Raw genomic sequence first — 16,325 nt, forward strand, 5'->3', positions numbered from 1 at the left:
ATGGGCAGAGGAACTTAATAGACACCTCTCCAAACAGGACATACAAATGGCTAAGAGACATATGAAGAAATGCTCAACATCACTAATCATCAGAGAGATGCAAATTAAAACAACAGGGAGATATCACCTCACAGCTGTCAGAATGGCCGCCATCATCAAAGCATCAAACAACAAGTGTTGGTGAGGGTGTGGAGAAAAGGGGACTCTAGTACACTGCTGGTGGGAATGCAGACTGGTGCAGCCACTGTGGAAAACACTATGGTGTTACCTCAAAAAATTAAAAATTGAATTGCCATTTGACCCAGTAATCCCACTTCTAGGAATATACCCTAAGAAGTCTGAAACATCAACCAGAAGGAATATATGTACCCCATGTTCACAGTAACACTACAATAGCTAAGATCTGGAAACAACAATAGCACTACAATAGCTAAGACACTACTAAGTGTTCATCAGTAGACAAATCGATAAAAAAGCTGTGGTACCTATACACAATGGAGTACTATGCAGCTGTAAGAAAGAAAGATCTCGTATTCTCTGAGGGACCTGGAGAGTATTATCCTAAGCGAAACAATTCAAGCAGAGAAAGACAAATATCACATGATCTCACTTATTTGTGGAATATAATGAATGTAACAGTCTGAGGAACAGAGTAGACACAGAGACGTCAGAACACGGAGTGGGGGGTGGGAGGGAAGAGATAAACCACAGAACTTATATGCATGTACACATAACGGATGGACATGGATAACAAAGCTGGGGATGGGGGGGATGGGGAGAAGGGTGTTAATGAGGAAAAAAGGAGAAATATCTGTAACAAAAATAAATAAATAAAAATAAATTAGTTAATTAAAAATAAAACTGCCTTATGACCCAATAATTCCATTTCTGGGAATTTATCCAAAGAAACTCGAAACACTAATTCAAAAGAATATATGCACCCCTCTGTTCATTGTACCATTATTTACAATAGTCAAGATTTGGAAGCAGCCCAAGTATCCATAAGGAGATGAGTGGATTAAACAGCAATGGTACATTTACACAATGGAATACTACTCAGTCATAAAATAGAAGAAAATTTTACTGTTTGCAACAGCATGGATGGACCTGGAGAACATTGTGCTAAGTAAAATAAGCCAGTCAGAGAAAGACAAATACCATATGATTTCATTCACATGTGAAATTTAATGAACAAACTCTACTAACAAGCAAAATAGAGACAGACTTATAGACAGAGAGCAGTCAGACAGCTATAGTGTCTGTGAGTGGGTATGGGGGGGGGGGGTGGAGGGACTGAGCATAAAAGAAAAAAAGAGAAAGAACTCATGGACATGGACAATAGTGTCGGGATTGTGGTGGAAGGGGGTGTGTGGAGGTGGAAGAGGGTATAGTGGAAGTGGGGGGGGGTAATAAATGGTGATGGGGGAAAAAAGAGAAAGAAATCCTGGTATAAAGTCTCTTTTAACAGATATTTCAAAGAACCAAAAAACATAATTTGTACTAACTGGAATGATCATTTTTCTAACACAATTGAACCTCGTTATTAAACTAACTCTATAATATTCTTTTGAAAAATACATATTTTTATTGCCCTAAAGCAGATTAGACATGGCAAAAATCTGTTTTCACTGTAATTATCATACCTGAGGATAAGGAATTTTAGTAATGGAATGAGACTCAATGAAGGAAGAAAAGAAGGAAGGAGAGGGGTAAGAAGAAGTAAAGAAAGAAGAAAATGAGGGGGGAAAAGGAGGAATGAATGATAAAGAAATCTAAGTAGTTACAGAAGTTGCAATGATACATTTCATTACTCATACAGTTGTTGCTATTATTTACAATATGCTACATATCTAAATGTTTAGATCAACTGCAGAAAAAGCTAATAACGTAGCAAAACAACCTACAGAATATTATAATTTTTGTTTTCATTCACTAAAGCAATTTATGTGGTTAAAAACTTCTAGCTTAAGTTCTGACTCATATTAAAATGTTTTATTAAGTACTTTTTAGAATAGCTAACAATTATCAACTTAAGAAAGAAAATTAAGCCCTGGCCAGTTTGGCTCAGCGGTTAGAGCGTCGGCCTGCGGTCCGGAGAGACCCGGGTTCGGTTCCCGCAAAGGGCACGTACTTCGGTTGCAGTTTGTCCCCGGCCCTGGTTGGTCGTGCGGGTGGCAGCCACTCGATGTGTCCCTTCACATCGATGTTTCTCTCTCTCTCCCTTCCTCTCTCTCCCTCCCTCTATCTGTACAAAAAAATGGAAAAATATCCTCGGGTGAGGATAAAAAAAAAAAAAAAAAAAGAAAGAAAATTAATAGAAGTTACCTAAATTAGTTCATGTTCTTCCCATCATAGATTTAAAACTGTCTAATTTTCTATTATTAAGGTCTATTTTTATAACCCGATGAATAGATTTAGACCCAAATTATATCAGAAAATGTTTTAAATATATAATTTTTCACTATTAGACTGTTTACTAAGAAAACATAAACAATGACATAGCACAGAAACATAATATACTTGATTTGAATACTAACAATCCAAATATCAGACTTGAGTGTGTTCAGAGAATTGAAAGAATGTTTAGAAAAAAAGAGAATTGCAGCACACAAAATTATCTAAGGATCAACTAAGAACAAGGAGAAAAAAATAACTGCAAAAAAAGACAAAAATCCATTTTGAAAACTTGGAATAACAGAATCATCGAAAGAGAGGCACCCTTATAAATCATATATTCCAAATTGTCATTTACCTTTGAGAAAACTGAGGTTCAGAGAGTTATGCCTAGACTAAATAATATCTCTATTTAGTGGTAGGAGCTTGGCCTCGTACTTAAGTTCAATGGCCACCACCCATGTAAGACTAATGAACTTTGTGATGATACTAAACTTTTGTACGTATAATCATGATTTGAAAGTAAACTGGTGATGAAGGTGAAAGTTATGTTGAATACATTTCATGTATTTCTAATTAGTTTCCTCTCTCTTTGATACAAGTAGATATGATTTTAACAGAAACTTTTCATTGAGGTATAAAATCTCTTTAATAGTTCATAGACCAATCAAAAGGTTTGCTTTATACTATACTTATTATTTTTCTACTAATTTCCCCAAATAAATACTAAAGTAACTTTCTTATTTTAAATTATCTCTAAACCAAACCACTCTGTCAGTCAGTTCTTTGATTCTATAGTATCCCGTCTGTTCTCAAGCCACTGAAAATACTTAACATTTAACTAGTCTTGCACAATTGTTCTAAATTGTTTACATAATTTTAACTAAAGAGAACTTCTTTAAAATTGCTAAGAACTTATATATATTCTAACACGGGGAAAAAAGCAGTACTTAAAAAAGGTACAATTAAGAAAAGGATAGAATTTTTTTATTTTTAGGTTTAGCACATTTTATTTTTAAGCATATAAAGTATCTGAGAGGCAAATTTACAATCCCAATAGAAAAAGAGCCTCAAATAAAATAAATGGGTAAATATAGTAATCAAGTTATCTCAAGTATAACAGTATTATTTACATGCAATAAACTTCTGATCCATCTTTCATCTTAAGATTTTTAAATTTAGAAGTGGTGAGTGAAAAGCCATCTTTGGATTGTGATTGGGGATAGGGACAAGAAGAAGAAAACATGACAGATGGCCCTGGCAGGTGTGGCTCAATGATTAGAACATCTGCCTACAGATCAAAGGTTCTCGGGTTTGATTCTTGGTCAGGGGAAGGTACCTGGGTTGCAGGCTCAATCCTTGGCCCTGGTCAAGGCACATGCAAGAGGCAACCAATCAATATGTCTCTCTCACATCGATGTTTCTCTCTCTCTCCCCCACAACCTTCTCTCTCTAGAAATCAATTGAAAAAATATCCGGTGAGGATTAACAACAACAACAAAAAGAAATGATGACAGATAATAAAATAGGTAAGTCTGCAGACATTTTATTACTTCCTCACTGTGTTAGCAAAATTTTTGTAACTTCTGTAAGAAGTTTAAGGCTTGTAGCAAGAGCAAAACAAAACTTCCCTAAAATAAATGGATAAAGGCCAAGTTTTAGAAATAGATGCAGAAGACCTCATTGTACAAGGGACATTTTAACGTTTTTAGCCTGAAGGTGTTTCATTTCCAATTCAAATACTGTTAATAACTCATTTTGTCTTTCAAACACCTAATTCATTCATTTATACTTCCAATTTAAATGAGTTTACCGAACTACTAAATGACAAATTCAGACAAGACACTAACCTTTTTAAGAGATCCTGTGTGTTTCCAGGCTGACCTATCTTCCTCATTGCATTTAACTGAAAGTGCCACAAGAGCTTGTGTGTACAGCAGGGTAAAAAGCACCTTCACAATGCAGGTGAAGTAGTCTATAAGAAAAAAGAGAAGATTAGTATTTCTTTAAAATCTAGACATTTTATACTCAAGACAATTTCACAAAAACATGCCTTTCCTTGCATGTGTAATTGATTTTTGTTTAACATTTAAGTAATTAATAAAATGAGATTATAATGTGATGATATATTTTTCTACTCAGCAGATCTGAAATTATGAAAGCAAAGTTCCTTTATTCATCCAGCAAATATGTAAATGACAGGCATTTAGCATAGTGGAAGGTGTGCTGTGTTTTAGAAGACCAGAGTGCTAACACCAATCAACCTTGGAACAGTTGTGTAACCTTGGAAAATCCCCTTATTGACATCACATGCTTAAAAACATCTGGGAGCCTGACCAGTGTGGCTCAGTGGCTGAGTGTCGACACATGCACCAGGAGGTTACCGTTCGATTCCCGGTCAGGGCACATGCCCAAGTTGTGGGCAAGATCCCCAGTGTGGAGCATGCAAGAGGCAGCCCAATCTATGTTCTCTCTCATCAATGTTTATGTCTCTGTCTCCCTCTTCCTTCCTATCTCTCCAAAATCAATAAAGAAAAAAATTTTTTTTAAAAAGAACATCTGGGAGTCTGAGTGCTTAAAACCAATACTTTGTCTATTTCTAATATGATATAGATCTTATAAATAATAATGTAATGTAACACAACAAAATGCAATACAATATAGAACTTCTAAAGTAAAAAAAAGAAATCCCAATATTTTAGGTATTCTGAGTTTTAAAACTCAATGAAAACTATAACAATGTAAAAAACAGTAGTAACAATAATGTTAAATGCCTGGTACATATTAGGTACTTAATAAGTGGTAGCTTAATAATCATAATTAATATTTATAAATATATAATAACAGAAAATTTCCTCAAATGTCTCATTCAATCCTTGGAACAATTTCAACTGGACAACTTAGCTTTAAAAGGATGTGCCAGAGGCAACAAAGTTAATAAGCACTGGGTCTGAACTTGAATCCAAACACATCAGTCAGATTCAGTATTCCTTCTATTATCTTATGCTGCTCCCCTAGTAAATGGGTATTACCTTTTAATCAGCTGCTAAATTCAGAAATTTATAGACATCTTGATACTTTCCTGTTTATTTATTGCCACATTAAAACCTCCAAATCCTGTCAACTCTACTTTAAAAATATCTCATGATTTAGTTCTAATACCCCGGACCAGGCTTCTATCCTCTCTCGCCTAGACCTATAATCTCAATTGTGTTGACGTTCCCAAGACCACTTCCAGGTTTGATGATTCAATAAAACTCAAAAAATTCAGTATATAGTCCTATGATTTAAAACAGCAAAAGGATACAAAGTAAAATTCACAAAAAGGAAAGGCATATTGGGTGAAGTCCAGAGGACACTTTCAGAGTCCTCTCCCAGTAGGGTCACACAGGATATGCTTAATTCCCTCAGCAATTAGTTGTGACAGCATGTGTGAAACATCTACCATGAAAGCTCATTTAAGAGACTCAGTGCCCAACATTTTTATTAGGAGCAGGACACATAGGCACCCTTACCTAGTACCTACCAAAGTTCTAGACTCCCAGGAAGAAAGCAGGTTTGTTTAGGATAGACCTCAATATTTGTACAGTTTAGGCATAGTCAGCCACTCTTTTTAGTTCTAGAGAGGGTGGAAACCCTCTCAAAATCAAAGTTCCCATATGCCAGTCAAGGGCCAACCTTATACACAGGCCTTTCAAAGGACGGCAGTCAGACCTTCTATGGTAACTCTTCAGCACAGTGGTTTATCCACATCACCTCCTAGATCCCTGCAATCTATTTTTTAAATTAAACAGACTGATCTTTTTAAGAGAAATATTTGGCACCTCTCCATTGGGTCTCAGTACAAGCTGAAACATTCATTCCCTCCTTGTAGCCTTCCTCTTTTTAGAGAGAGAAGAAGGGAGAGAGAGTAACAATGACGTGAGAATGATACATCAATCAGCTGCCTCCTATGCAATGGCATTGTGCTAGATCTTGCACAATTAATTCTAGTACTGATAAACAAGAAGACAAACAGGATTCAGATGCCTGTATATCATGATTGTTTATTAATGACATTATTTAACTCTTTATAGAGTATCATAATTTGCATAAAATATCAATTTGTCTATATTTAAAATAATCACTTCATATACTTAAGTAAAAAGTTTTATCAAAAGGTAAAATTGAAGTACACCTAAAGAATACTTCTCTAGTAACAGGGCCTTTATACACCCACAGATGTTCTTTCTTTTTTTTAATGGAATTAATTGAGTTAAATGGTTAATAAAACCATACAGGTTTCAAGTGTACAACTCAATAAAACATCATCTGCATATTACATCATGCACTCACCACCCAAAGTCAAGCCTCTTTCTGTCCCCATTTATCCCTGCTTTGCCCACTTCCACTTCCCTTTCCCTCTGGCTATCGTCATACAGTTGTCTGTGTCTATGTATCATATATATTTTTTGCTTAATCCTGTTACCTTTTCTCACCCAGCCCCCCAAACCTTTCCCCTCTGACAGCTGTCAGTCTGTTCTATGTATCTATGTTTCTATTTTGTTTGTTATTTTGCTGATTAGAGTCCATATATAAGTGAGATCATATGGTATTTGTCTTTCTCTGACTGGTTTATTTCACTTATCATAATTTCCAGGTCCCTCCATGCTATCTCAAAAGGTAACAGAGCCTTCTTTTTTACAGCTGCATAGTATTCCATTGTGTAAATGTACCACAGCTTTCCTATCCACTCATCTACTGCTGGGCCCTTGGGCTGTTTCCAAATCTTGGCACTTGTAAATAATGCTGCAATGAACATAGGGGTACATATACTCTTTCAAATTAGTGTTTTGGGTTCCCAGAAGTGGGATAGCTGGGTCAAAGGGTAGTTCCATTTTTTTAAATTTTTTTGAGGAGATGCCACACTGTTTTCCACAGTGGCTACACCAGTCTGCATTCCCACCAACAGTACATGAGCATTCCCTTTTCTCCATATGCTCACCAGTACTTGTCGTTTGTTGATGTATTAATGATAGCCAGGTTCTAACAGGTGTGAGTGACATCTCATTGTGGTTTTAATCTGTATTTCTCTGATGATTGATGATGAGCAACTTTTCATATATCTACTGGCCATCTGAATGTCCTCCTTGGAGAAGTATCTATTCAGATCCTTTGCCCATTTTTAAACTGGGTTGTCTTCTTGGTGTTGAGTTGTATAAGTTCCTTACATATTTTGAAAATTAACCCCTTATCGCATATATCATTGGAAAATATGTTCTCTTATGCAGTGGGCTGCCTTTTCATTTGTTGATAGTTTCTTTTGCTGTGCAAAAAGCTTTTTAGTTTGATGTAGTCCCATTTGTTTATTTTTTCCTTTGTTTCCCTTGCTCAAGGAAATATATTCGCAAAAATATTGCTATGAGAGATGTCTGAGATTTTACTGCCTATGTTTTCTTGTAGGATTTTTATGTTTTCAAGTCTTACTTTTAAGTCTTTTATCCATTTGAGTTTATTCTTTGTGTATGATGTTAGTTGGTGGTCTAGTTGCATTTTTTTGCACACACCTGTCCAATTTTCCCAACACCATTTATTGAAGAGACTGTCTTTAGCCCATTGTATATTTCTGCCTCCTTTGTCAAATATTCATTGACCATAAAGGTGTGAGTTTATTTCTGGGCTCTTTGTTCTGTTCCACTGATGCCTGTTCTTATGCTAGTACCAGTCTGTTTGATTAAAATGGCCTTGGAGTATGGTTTGACATCAGGTAGTGTGATACCTCCAACTTTGTTCTTTCTCAAGACAGCTCAGGCTATTCAGGGTCTTTTGTGGATCCATATAAATTTTTGGAATATTTGTTCTAGGTACCACAGATGTTCTTTCTAGTGTAACTTATAATAGCACAAAAGTAAAATAAGCCAGTCAGAGGAAGACAAATACAATATACTCTCAGTAATATGTGGAATCTAATGAACAAAATAAACTGACGAACAAAATGGAACTAGAGCATGAATACATGGAACAGACTGGCCGGTGCCCAAGGTGTGTGTGTGGGAAGCGGGTAGTGGCAGGGTGACTGGATAAAGAAGGTAAAGGAAATAGTTAAAGAACATATATGCATACCCCATGAACATGGACAATAATTTTGTAAAGTCCAAGGAAGGAGGAAGCATGGGAGGGTGGAAGTGGGCAAAGGGTGAGAAGAAGGAGGACTCCTGCAATAATATCAACATTAGAACATTTCTTAATTTAAAAATAAAAAGAAGAAACTATACTCCAATATTCTTTATAAATATATAGATATAAAAAACTAGCCTGGCCAGTGTGGCTCAGTGGATTGTGCATCATCCCATGGACTGAGAGGACCCAGTTCAATCCTTAGTCAGGGCACATGCCCAGGTTGTGGGCTCGATCCCTGGTAGAGGATGTGCAGGCATCAACCGATTTATGTTTCTCTCTAGCATCAATGTTTCTATTTCTCTCTCCCTTCTCCTCTCTCTCTAAAAATATCAATGAAAAAATATATATATATTTTAAATTTGCAATAAAATACTAGAAGATTGAAAGAAAAAAATAGTCAGAAACTGGTTTCCCACCAAAGGAAAGTAGTTAATTATTTGACAGAATATTTTTAATGCCTTCAATTGAAAACTGTAGACTAAGGAGCAATAATTAAAATGTTGCTAGTATAGCCCTGGCCAGTTTGGCTCAGAGGTTAGAGCGTCGGCCTGCGGTCCGGAGAGACCCGGGTTCGGTTCCCGCTAAGGGCGCGTACTTCGGTTGCAGTTTGTCCCCGGCCCTGGTTGGTCGTGCGGGTGGCAGCCACTCGATGTGTCCCTTCACGTCGATGTTTCTCTCTCTCTCTCTCCCTTCCTCTCTCTCCCTCCCACTCTATCTGTACAAAAAATGGAAAAATATCCTCGGGTGAGGACAAAAAAAAAAAAAAAATGTTGCTAGTATAATGTTAATGCTCTTAATATCATAATGTTATGACATTAACACTAATTAAAAATGATGAGACACCACACTGAAAAACTGTATACTACTATATCAAAATGTGTTTGCATGTAGATAGGGTGGAGACATATTAAGGCTGACAGTTTGCTCTATTTCTCACATTTTTGTATTATCACTTTAATTTTTTAAACATGTTTTCAGAGTGATTTTCCATGTCTTTTACCTCATTATGAACTAAAAAGCTAAAAAGAATAGACTCATAAGGGAAAAAAACTATTTTATTTCATTGTCATTTTCTTTATATTTATTACTATTAACTGATAATAGAAAAAAAAAACTGTTATCTCTAATCAATTCCATCAGACTGAATACTACATTTTTCTCTATAATTTGTAGAAGATTCATTATATATACTATGTAATCTTAGAGTCTGAATTATAAATACATACCTTTGTGTAAGGGTTGTGGCATCATTAAAATCTGGATGAGCAAAAGGGATGTAACATCACGATAAAGAATTGGAACCTCAGCCTGTTGTTCTTCATTTCCCAGCCTAAAAGAATATGCATAATCACTTTAGACAGTATTGTATATCTTTTATTTCTAATTCATTTTATATTTCACATATACATCTATGGAATAAAAATCAAACTTTCATAAACAACAAGGAAATCTCAAAAGAAAAAGCTAGAGGCCACATTTTTTGCCTAAAAATATAATCTTTTTTACTTTTTAAAATCTTCACCTGAAGACTTGTTTATATTGACTTTAGGGAGAAGAACGAGGGAGAGGGAGAAACATCGAATGTCTGCCTCTCATATATACCCCAACTGTGGACCTCGAATCTACAACCTTGGTATGTGCCCTGACTGGGAACTGAACCCAAAACCTTTCAGTGTACTGGAAAATGTTCCCACCAACTGAGCCACACCAACCAGAGCTAAAAATATAATCTTTTAGACTCATATTTCCTTGATTTTGCCTTATATAAAAAAATTACATAGACTTTTATTAGGTCTTACTAAAGTAAACAATTGACATACATTAACTTAAATATGGGTCTTTCTGACCGTACATTACAGAAATCAAATAAAGCATTAAATGGAACTTAAAGGAATTAGTTTCACTACAAATGGGGTGACACTTAGGACACTTGCTGTCACAAACAGCACTAACGTATAAATGTTCACATTATAGAAAAAGAGCAGATATAATGCACAAGATATATTAAAAAGGCACGGTTAAAAAAAAAAAAAAAAGAAAGAAAAGCATGGTTAATATCACTTGTTAAAAAGTTGCTTCAACTTTATGACTAAGATAATTTTCAAATAAACTCTAACTTTTTCCAAATTTCAGAAGATAATAACTGAAGCAGAACTTAAAATACACTATAAAAGACAAAGCAATAAACCTTAGGAATGTGTAGTACTATAAAAAGCATGGAATATATTATAAAGTAGATTTTATTCTAAAAGATTTTTTAAAACTCCTTTGAAAGGTTAAAAATTTTTTTTTACTCCTCACCCGAGGACGTTTTTGTATTTATCTTCAGATAAAGCGGGAGGAAGGGAGGAAAAAAGAGAGAGAAACATCGATGTGAGAGAGATACACTGAGTGGTTGCCGCCCACACGACCCCAACCAGGGCTGGGGACAAACTGCAACTGAGGTCCCTGCCCTTAGTAGGAACCAAACCCAGGACTCTTTGGTCCACGGGCCGATGCTCTAACCGCTGAGCCAAACCGGCCAGGGCAAAGGTTAAATTCTCTTTATTGTAGGTTTAATTTTTTAATGTCAGAGAACAAAAGTAAATCTTAAGCTTCTAGACCTGGCTAAATTCTGAAGCTATGCTTCACACTAGACGGGATGAACAAAAAAATGTTCACTCTTTTATTACGCTCCATCATTCAACAAAGATTTACCGATTACTTACTATATGCCAGGCACTGGACACATAGGTGAGTAAACCAATCCCTGTGAAGCTTAACAACTGCCAGAGGAAGACAGCTCTTTATATGTCTCTATTCTCTACAAATACCCCTCTTTAATATACTTGTCTTCCTCTCTGAAGCTGATCCTCTGATAATGCTATGAAACCTACTACTTCTTGTCTGTGTCAAGTCTCTCTAGTGCCTTTTCTTCAGAAGTCCAAAGTTCTTTTTTTTTTAATCTGAGGGCCACCATTTTCTTATCTGTTACTCAAATAACCACAGAAATGGTTTTTCACATAGTCAACAATTATTTCCTAATTACAAAATTTAGTGGACATTCTTCAATTCTTATCTTACTGACCCTCAACTTTAGATACAGTTGAACACTCTAGCCTGGAAAACTCTCTTGGCTTTTGTGAAACACTCCCCCAGGTTCCTTTCTACCTCTCTGACTACTCCAATTTAGTCTTCTTAACAGGTTTTTCTTCCTCTGACCAACCTAGATACATAGTGCTATTCCCCAAGGCTCCAAATCTTGTTCTCTGTTCATACAAAGGACTCTTTGAAAGACTTCTTAACCAATGACTTCAATCACCAGGTATGCACTGATGACTCCCAAGTCTATCTGTATCTTTAGCCATGACTCTCTTAACTGACACAGCATGAACCAAATAGTATTCAAACAAAATGAAAGATAAAAATTATATGATCATATCAATAGATGCTGAAAAAGCATTTGACAAAATCCAGCACCTATTTCTGATAAAAACATTCAGCAAAGTGGGAATAGAGGGATCATATCTCAATATAATAAAGGTCATATATGAAAAACCTACAGTCAACATCATACTCAATGGGCAAAAACTAAAAACATTTCCCTTAAGAACAAGACAGGGATGCCCATTTTTGCTACTCTTATTTAATATAGTACTGAAAGGCTTAGCCACAGCAATTAGACAAGAAGAAAAAATAGAAGGCATCCAAATTGGAAAGGAGGAAGTGAAACTGTCATTATTCGCAGATGACATAATATTGTACACAGAAAACCCTAGAGACTCCATCAAAAATCTACTAGATTTAATAAATGAATTTGGCAAAGTAGCAGGAAACAAAATTAACATTCAAAAGTCAATGGCATTCTTATACACCAATAATAAACACTCAGAAAGAGAAACTAAAAAAAAAAAAAAAAAATCCTATTTACCATTGGGAAAAAAAAAAAAAAGATACCTAGGAATAAACTTAACCAAAGAGGTTAAAGACATGCTCTTAGAAAACTACAGAACACTTAAGAATGAAACAGAGGAAGATATTAAAAAGTGAAAATATATACCATGTTTACAGACTGGAAGAATCAACATCATTAAATATCCATACTACTCAAGGCAACCTATAGATTCAATGCAATCCCTATTAAAGTACCAATAGCATACTTCACAGACCCAGAACAAATACTCCAAAAGCTTATACGGAACCAAAAAGACCCTGAATAGCCACAGCAATCTTGAAAAAGAACAAAGTGAGAGAGATCACAATACCAGATATCAAGTTATACTCCAAAGCCATCATAATCAAAAGTCTGGTACTGCCTGGTCGGTGTGGCTCAGTGGTTGAGCACTGAAACATGCACCAAGAGGCTGCCAGTTTGATTCCCGGTTAGGGCACATGCCCTGGTGGTGGGCCAAATCCCCAGTGGGGGGCATGCAGAAGGCAGCCAATCAGTGTTCTCTCTCATTAATGTATTTATCTCTCTCTCCCTCTCCCTTCCTCTCTCTGAAATCAATAAAGAAGAGAAACAGCCTCGTACTGGCACAAGAACAGGCATGTAGATCAATGGAACCGAACACAGAACACAGAAATTGACCCAAGACAATATGCACAAGTAACATTTGACAAAGGAGGCAAGAGCATACAATGGAGTAAAGACAGCCTCTTTGATAAATGGTGTTGGGAAAATTGGACAGCTACATGCAAAAAAAAAAAATATGAAACTACACAACCAACTTACACCATACACAAGAATAAACTCAAAATGAATAAAATACTTAAATGTAAGGCATGAAACCATAAAAATCCTAGAAGAAAATGTAGGCAGAAAAATCTCAGACATCATACATAACAGAATTTTCACTGACGCATTGCCTAGGGCAAGAGAAACAAAGAAAAAAATTAATAAATAGGACTACATCAAACTAAAAAGCTTCTGCACAGGAAAAGAAACTAGCATCAAAATGAAAAGGGAACCCACTCTCTGGAAGAACATATTTGCCAATGATACATCAGGTAAGGGGTTAATATCCAAAATATATAGAGTACTCATACAACTCAACAAAAGGAAGAGAAACAATCCAATTAAAAAATGGGCAGAAGACCTGAATAGACACTTCTCTAAACAAGACATACAAATGGCCAAGAGACATATGAAAAAATGCTCAGCATTACTAATCATCAGAAAGATGCAAATTAAAATGACAATGAGACTATCACCTCACACCTGCCAGAATGGCTGCCATCAACAAATCATCAAACAAGTGCTGGCGAGGAATATGATGAAAAGGATACTCTAGTACACTGCTAGTGAGGATGAAACTGGTACAGCCACTATGGAAAATAATATGGTGCTTCCTCAAAAATTAAGAATGGAATTTCCATTTCACCTGGTGATTTCACTTCTAGGAATATATCCTAAGAAACCTGAAACATCAATCAGAAAGAATATATACACCCCTATGTTCACAGCAGCACTATTTGTAATAGCTAAGATCTGGAAACAGCCAAGCGCCCATCAGTAGATGAGTAGATAAAAAAGCTGTGGTACATTTACAGCTGTGAAATATTATATGATGACTGTAAGAAAGAGATATCTTAGCCTTTGAGATGAAATGAAGGGGCCTGGAGAATATTATGCTGAGCAAAATAAGCCAGTCAGAGAAAGACAAGTACCACATGATCTCACTTATTTATGGAGTATCATGAAAAAAATAAGCTGTCGATCAAAATAGATCCAGAGTCATGAAAGTAGGAAGCAGACTGACAAACCTCAAAGGGATGGGGGGTGGGAAGAGATAAACCAAAGAACATACATGCACAACCAATGGACACAGACAGCAGTTTGGGGAAAGCAGAAGAGGGGTGGGAACAGGGAGGAGGGTGTCAATGGAGGGGTAGAAGAGGACATCTGTAATACTTTCAACAATAAAGATAAATTTAAAAATAAAGTATTGGATCCATTGAAAAACAAATTGTATTTCAATTTTTTTTAATATATATACATTTAAAAAAAGACTGAAAAATATCTCAAACTGTTAACAGTGTTAGAGGATTTCTCAGAAAATATTCTCTTCTGTATTTCGCTATATTTGCTCTCATTTTTATGGTTGATGAGTTCATTAAGCTGTAATAAACTATATATATAACACATAGGTTAAAAGATTCAAGATTATTTCATTTTTATCCTCAACATTTTTGTATGTTGTAAACATAGTACAATAAATATAATTTTTATAATCAGGAAAAAAATTGTAAAAACAATAATCTGGAGCTTGTTGGCTACTAAAAACAATCATTCTAAGGACACAGAAATGGATCTTCCCTGGCACATAGGAGGCACATACTCAAAATGTAGAAAGAGAACCACAAATTTTGACTGTGGGGTTTAAGAATATCATTGTGATATCTATCATTTAAATGTTTAATATTTTAAAGTACATAATTGTTTTTAACTCCTAAATATGTTAGATAATCTTAAAATTTTAGGTTATAAAAACTGTACACAACTATTTTTTTTATTTTTATCCTCATCCGAGGACATTTTTTCATTTTTTGTTCAGACAGAGTGGGAGGAAGACAGAGGAGGAGAGAGAGAAAAACATCGATGTGAAAGGGACACATCAAGTGGTTGCCACCTGCACGACCCAATCAGGGCCAGAGACAAACTGCAACCGAGGTATATGCCCTTAGTGGGAATCGAATCGGGTCTCTCTGGACCGCAGGTCGATGCTCTAACTGCTGAGCCAAACAGGCCAGGGCCACAACTATTTTTTAATGGGGTTAATAGCACTGACCAGTGAGGATTTAATTACATACCAGATGTCAGGCACTCAGTGTACTCCCTGACACAGGAGGCTCTAGTAAATAGCACCTCTTTTTTAGTTTTTCCATTTACGTTTGGATAGAGTAGGTGAGAGGGAGAGGGAGAAAGAGAGAGAAGGAAAGAGAAACATCGATGTGAGAGGAACACATCAACTGGCTGCCTCCTGCACAACCCTACCAGGGCCGGGGACAAACTGCAACCAAGATATGTGTCCTTGACCAGAATTGAACTGGTGACTCTTTGGTCCACGGGCCAACACTTGAACTGCTGAACCAAACCAGCCTGGGGAGTACACTACTATTAAATGATAAGAGGAAAATGGGTGGGTTAATAGGCCTAATTTCCCCATCAGTTTTTTTTTTTAATCAAATGATTATCAATACAATAAAATTAAAAGGAAGTAATAAAATAATTTTCATGAGGATTATAGAAAAAAGTATATATGAGAAACCTATATCATTAGACATAAAATTTTATGTTGAAAAAGTATTAAAAGTGAGAAAACAGAAAACAGGAAAAAATACTTCCATTTTTAAAAATCTAATATATAGATATGAAATCGATGACATTATAATCAGCTGTAGTATTACAAGTTCGTGAACTAACAAACCACAAAAAAGAGAACAAATATGGGGGGGGGGGTCAATCAGATTTTCTGGAAATTCCTTAGATCTCTTAGTACCAGGAAAGGAAGCACAGAGTAATAGTCAAGAACTTAGGCTTTGAAACTAGAAAAATTTAGATTCAACTACCATCTCTACTCCTTTAAAAGCTGTGTATCTCCTAAGAATATATTAATTAACTTTTCTAAACCTTAGGTTCCTCATATGTAAAAATTGCTATAACAATGGTACCTAGTGTATAGAGTTACAGTGATGATTAAATGAGATTATATATGCAAAACACAAAAATGCATAGCATGAAGTAAGCACTAGGTAAGTGTTCACAGCATTTACTACTATTCTAATGGATA

The 16,325-nt window shown here is 35.7% G+C and overlaps 1 protein-coding gene across 9 annotated transcripts in view; it reads right to left on the minus strand.

Annotated features, from left to right (window-relative positions):
• UBR3 (ubiquitin protein ligase E3 component n-recognin 3) overlaps positions 1-16,325 on the minus strand; it is a 222,767-nt gene that overhangs the window by 35,206 nt on the left and 171,236 nt on the right. For 8 of the 9 annotated variants that reach the window (XM_036253642.1, XM_036253634.1, XM_036253638.1 and 5 more), the window contains exons 32-33: positions 9,780-9,883; positions 4,245-4,369 (exon numbers count right to left, since the gene is read on the minus strand). In XM_036253642.1, the coding sequence (XP_036109535.1) occupies positions 4,245-4,369; positions 9,780-9,883 (229 nt within the window). Of the gene's footprint in view, positions 1-4,244; positions 4,370-9,779; positions 9,884-16,325 lie in introns of those variants that run through there. The other variant, XM_036253641.1, reaches the window with a different exon arrangement.

Source organism: Molossus molossus, unplaced genomic scaffold (assembly GCF_014108415.1).
Source record: "Molossus molossus isolate mMolMol1 unplaced genomic scaffold, mMolMol1.p scaffold_m16_p_11, whole genome shotgun sequence".
Taxonomy (NCBI): Eukaryota; Metazoa; Chordata; class Mammalia; order Chiroptera; family Molossidae; genus Molossus; species Molossus molossus.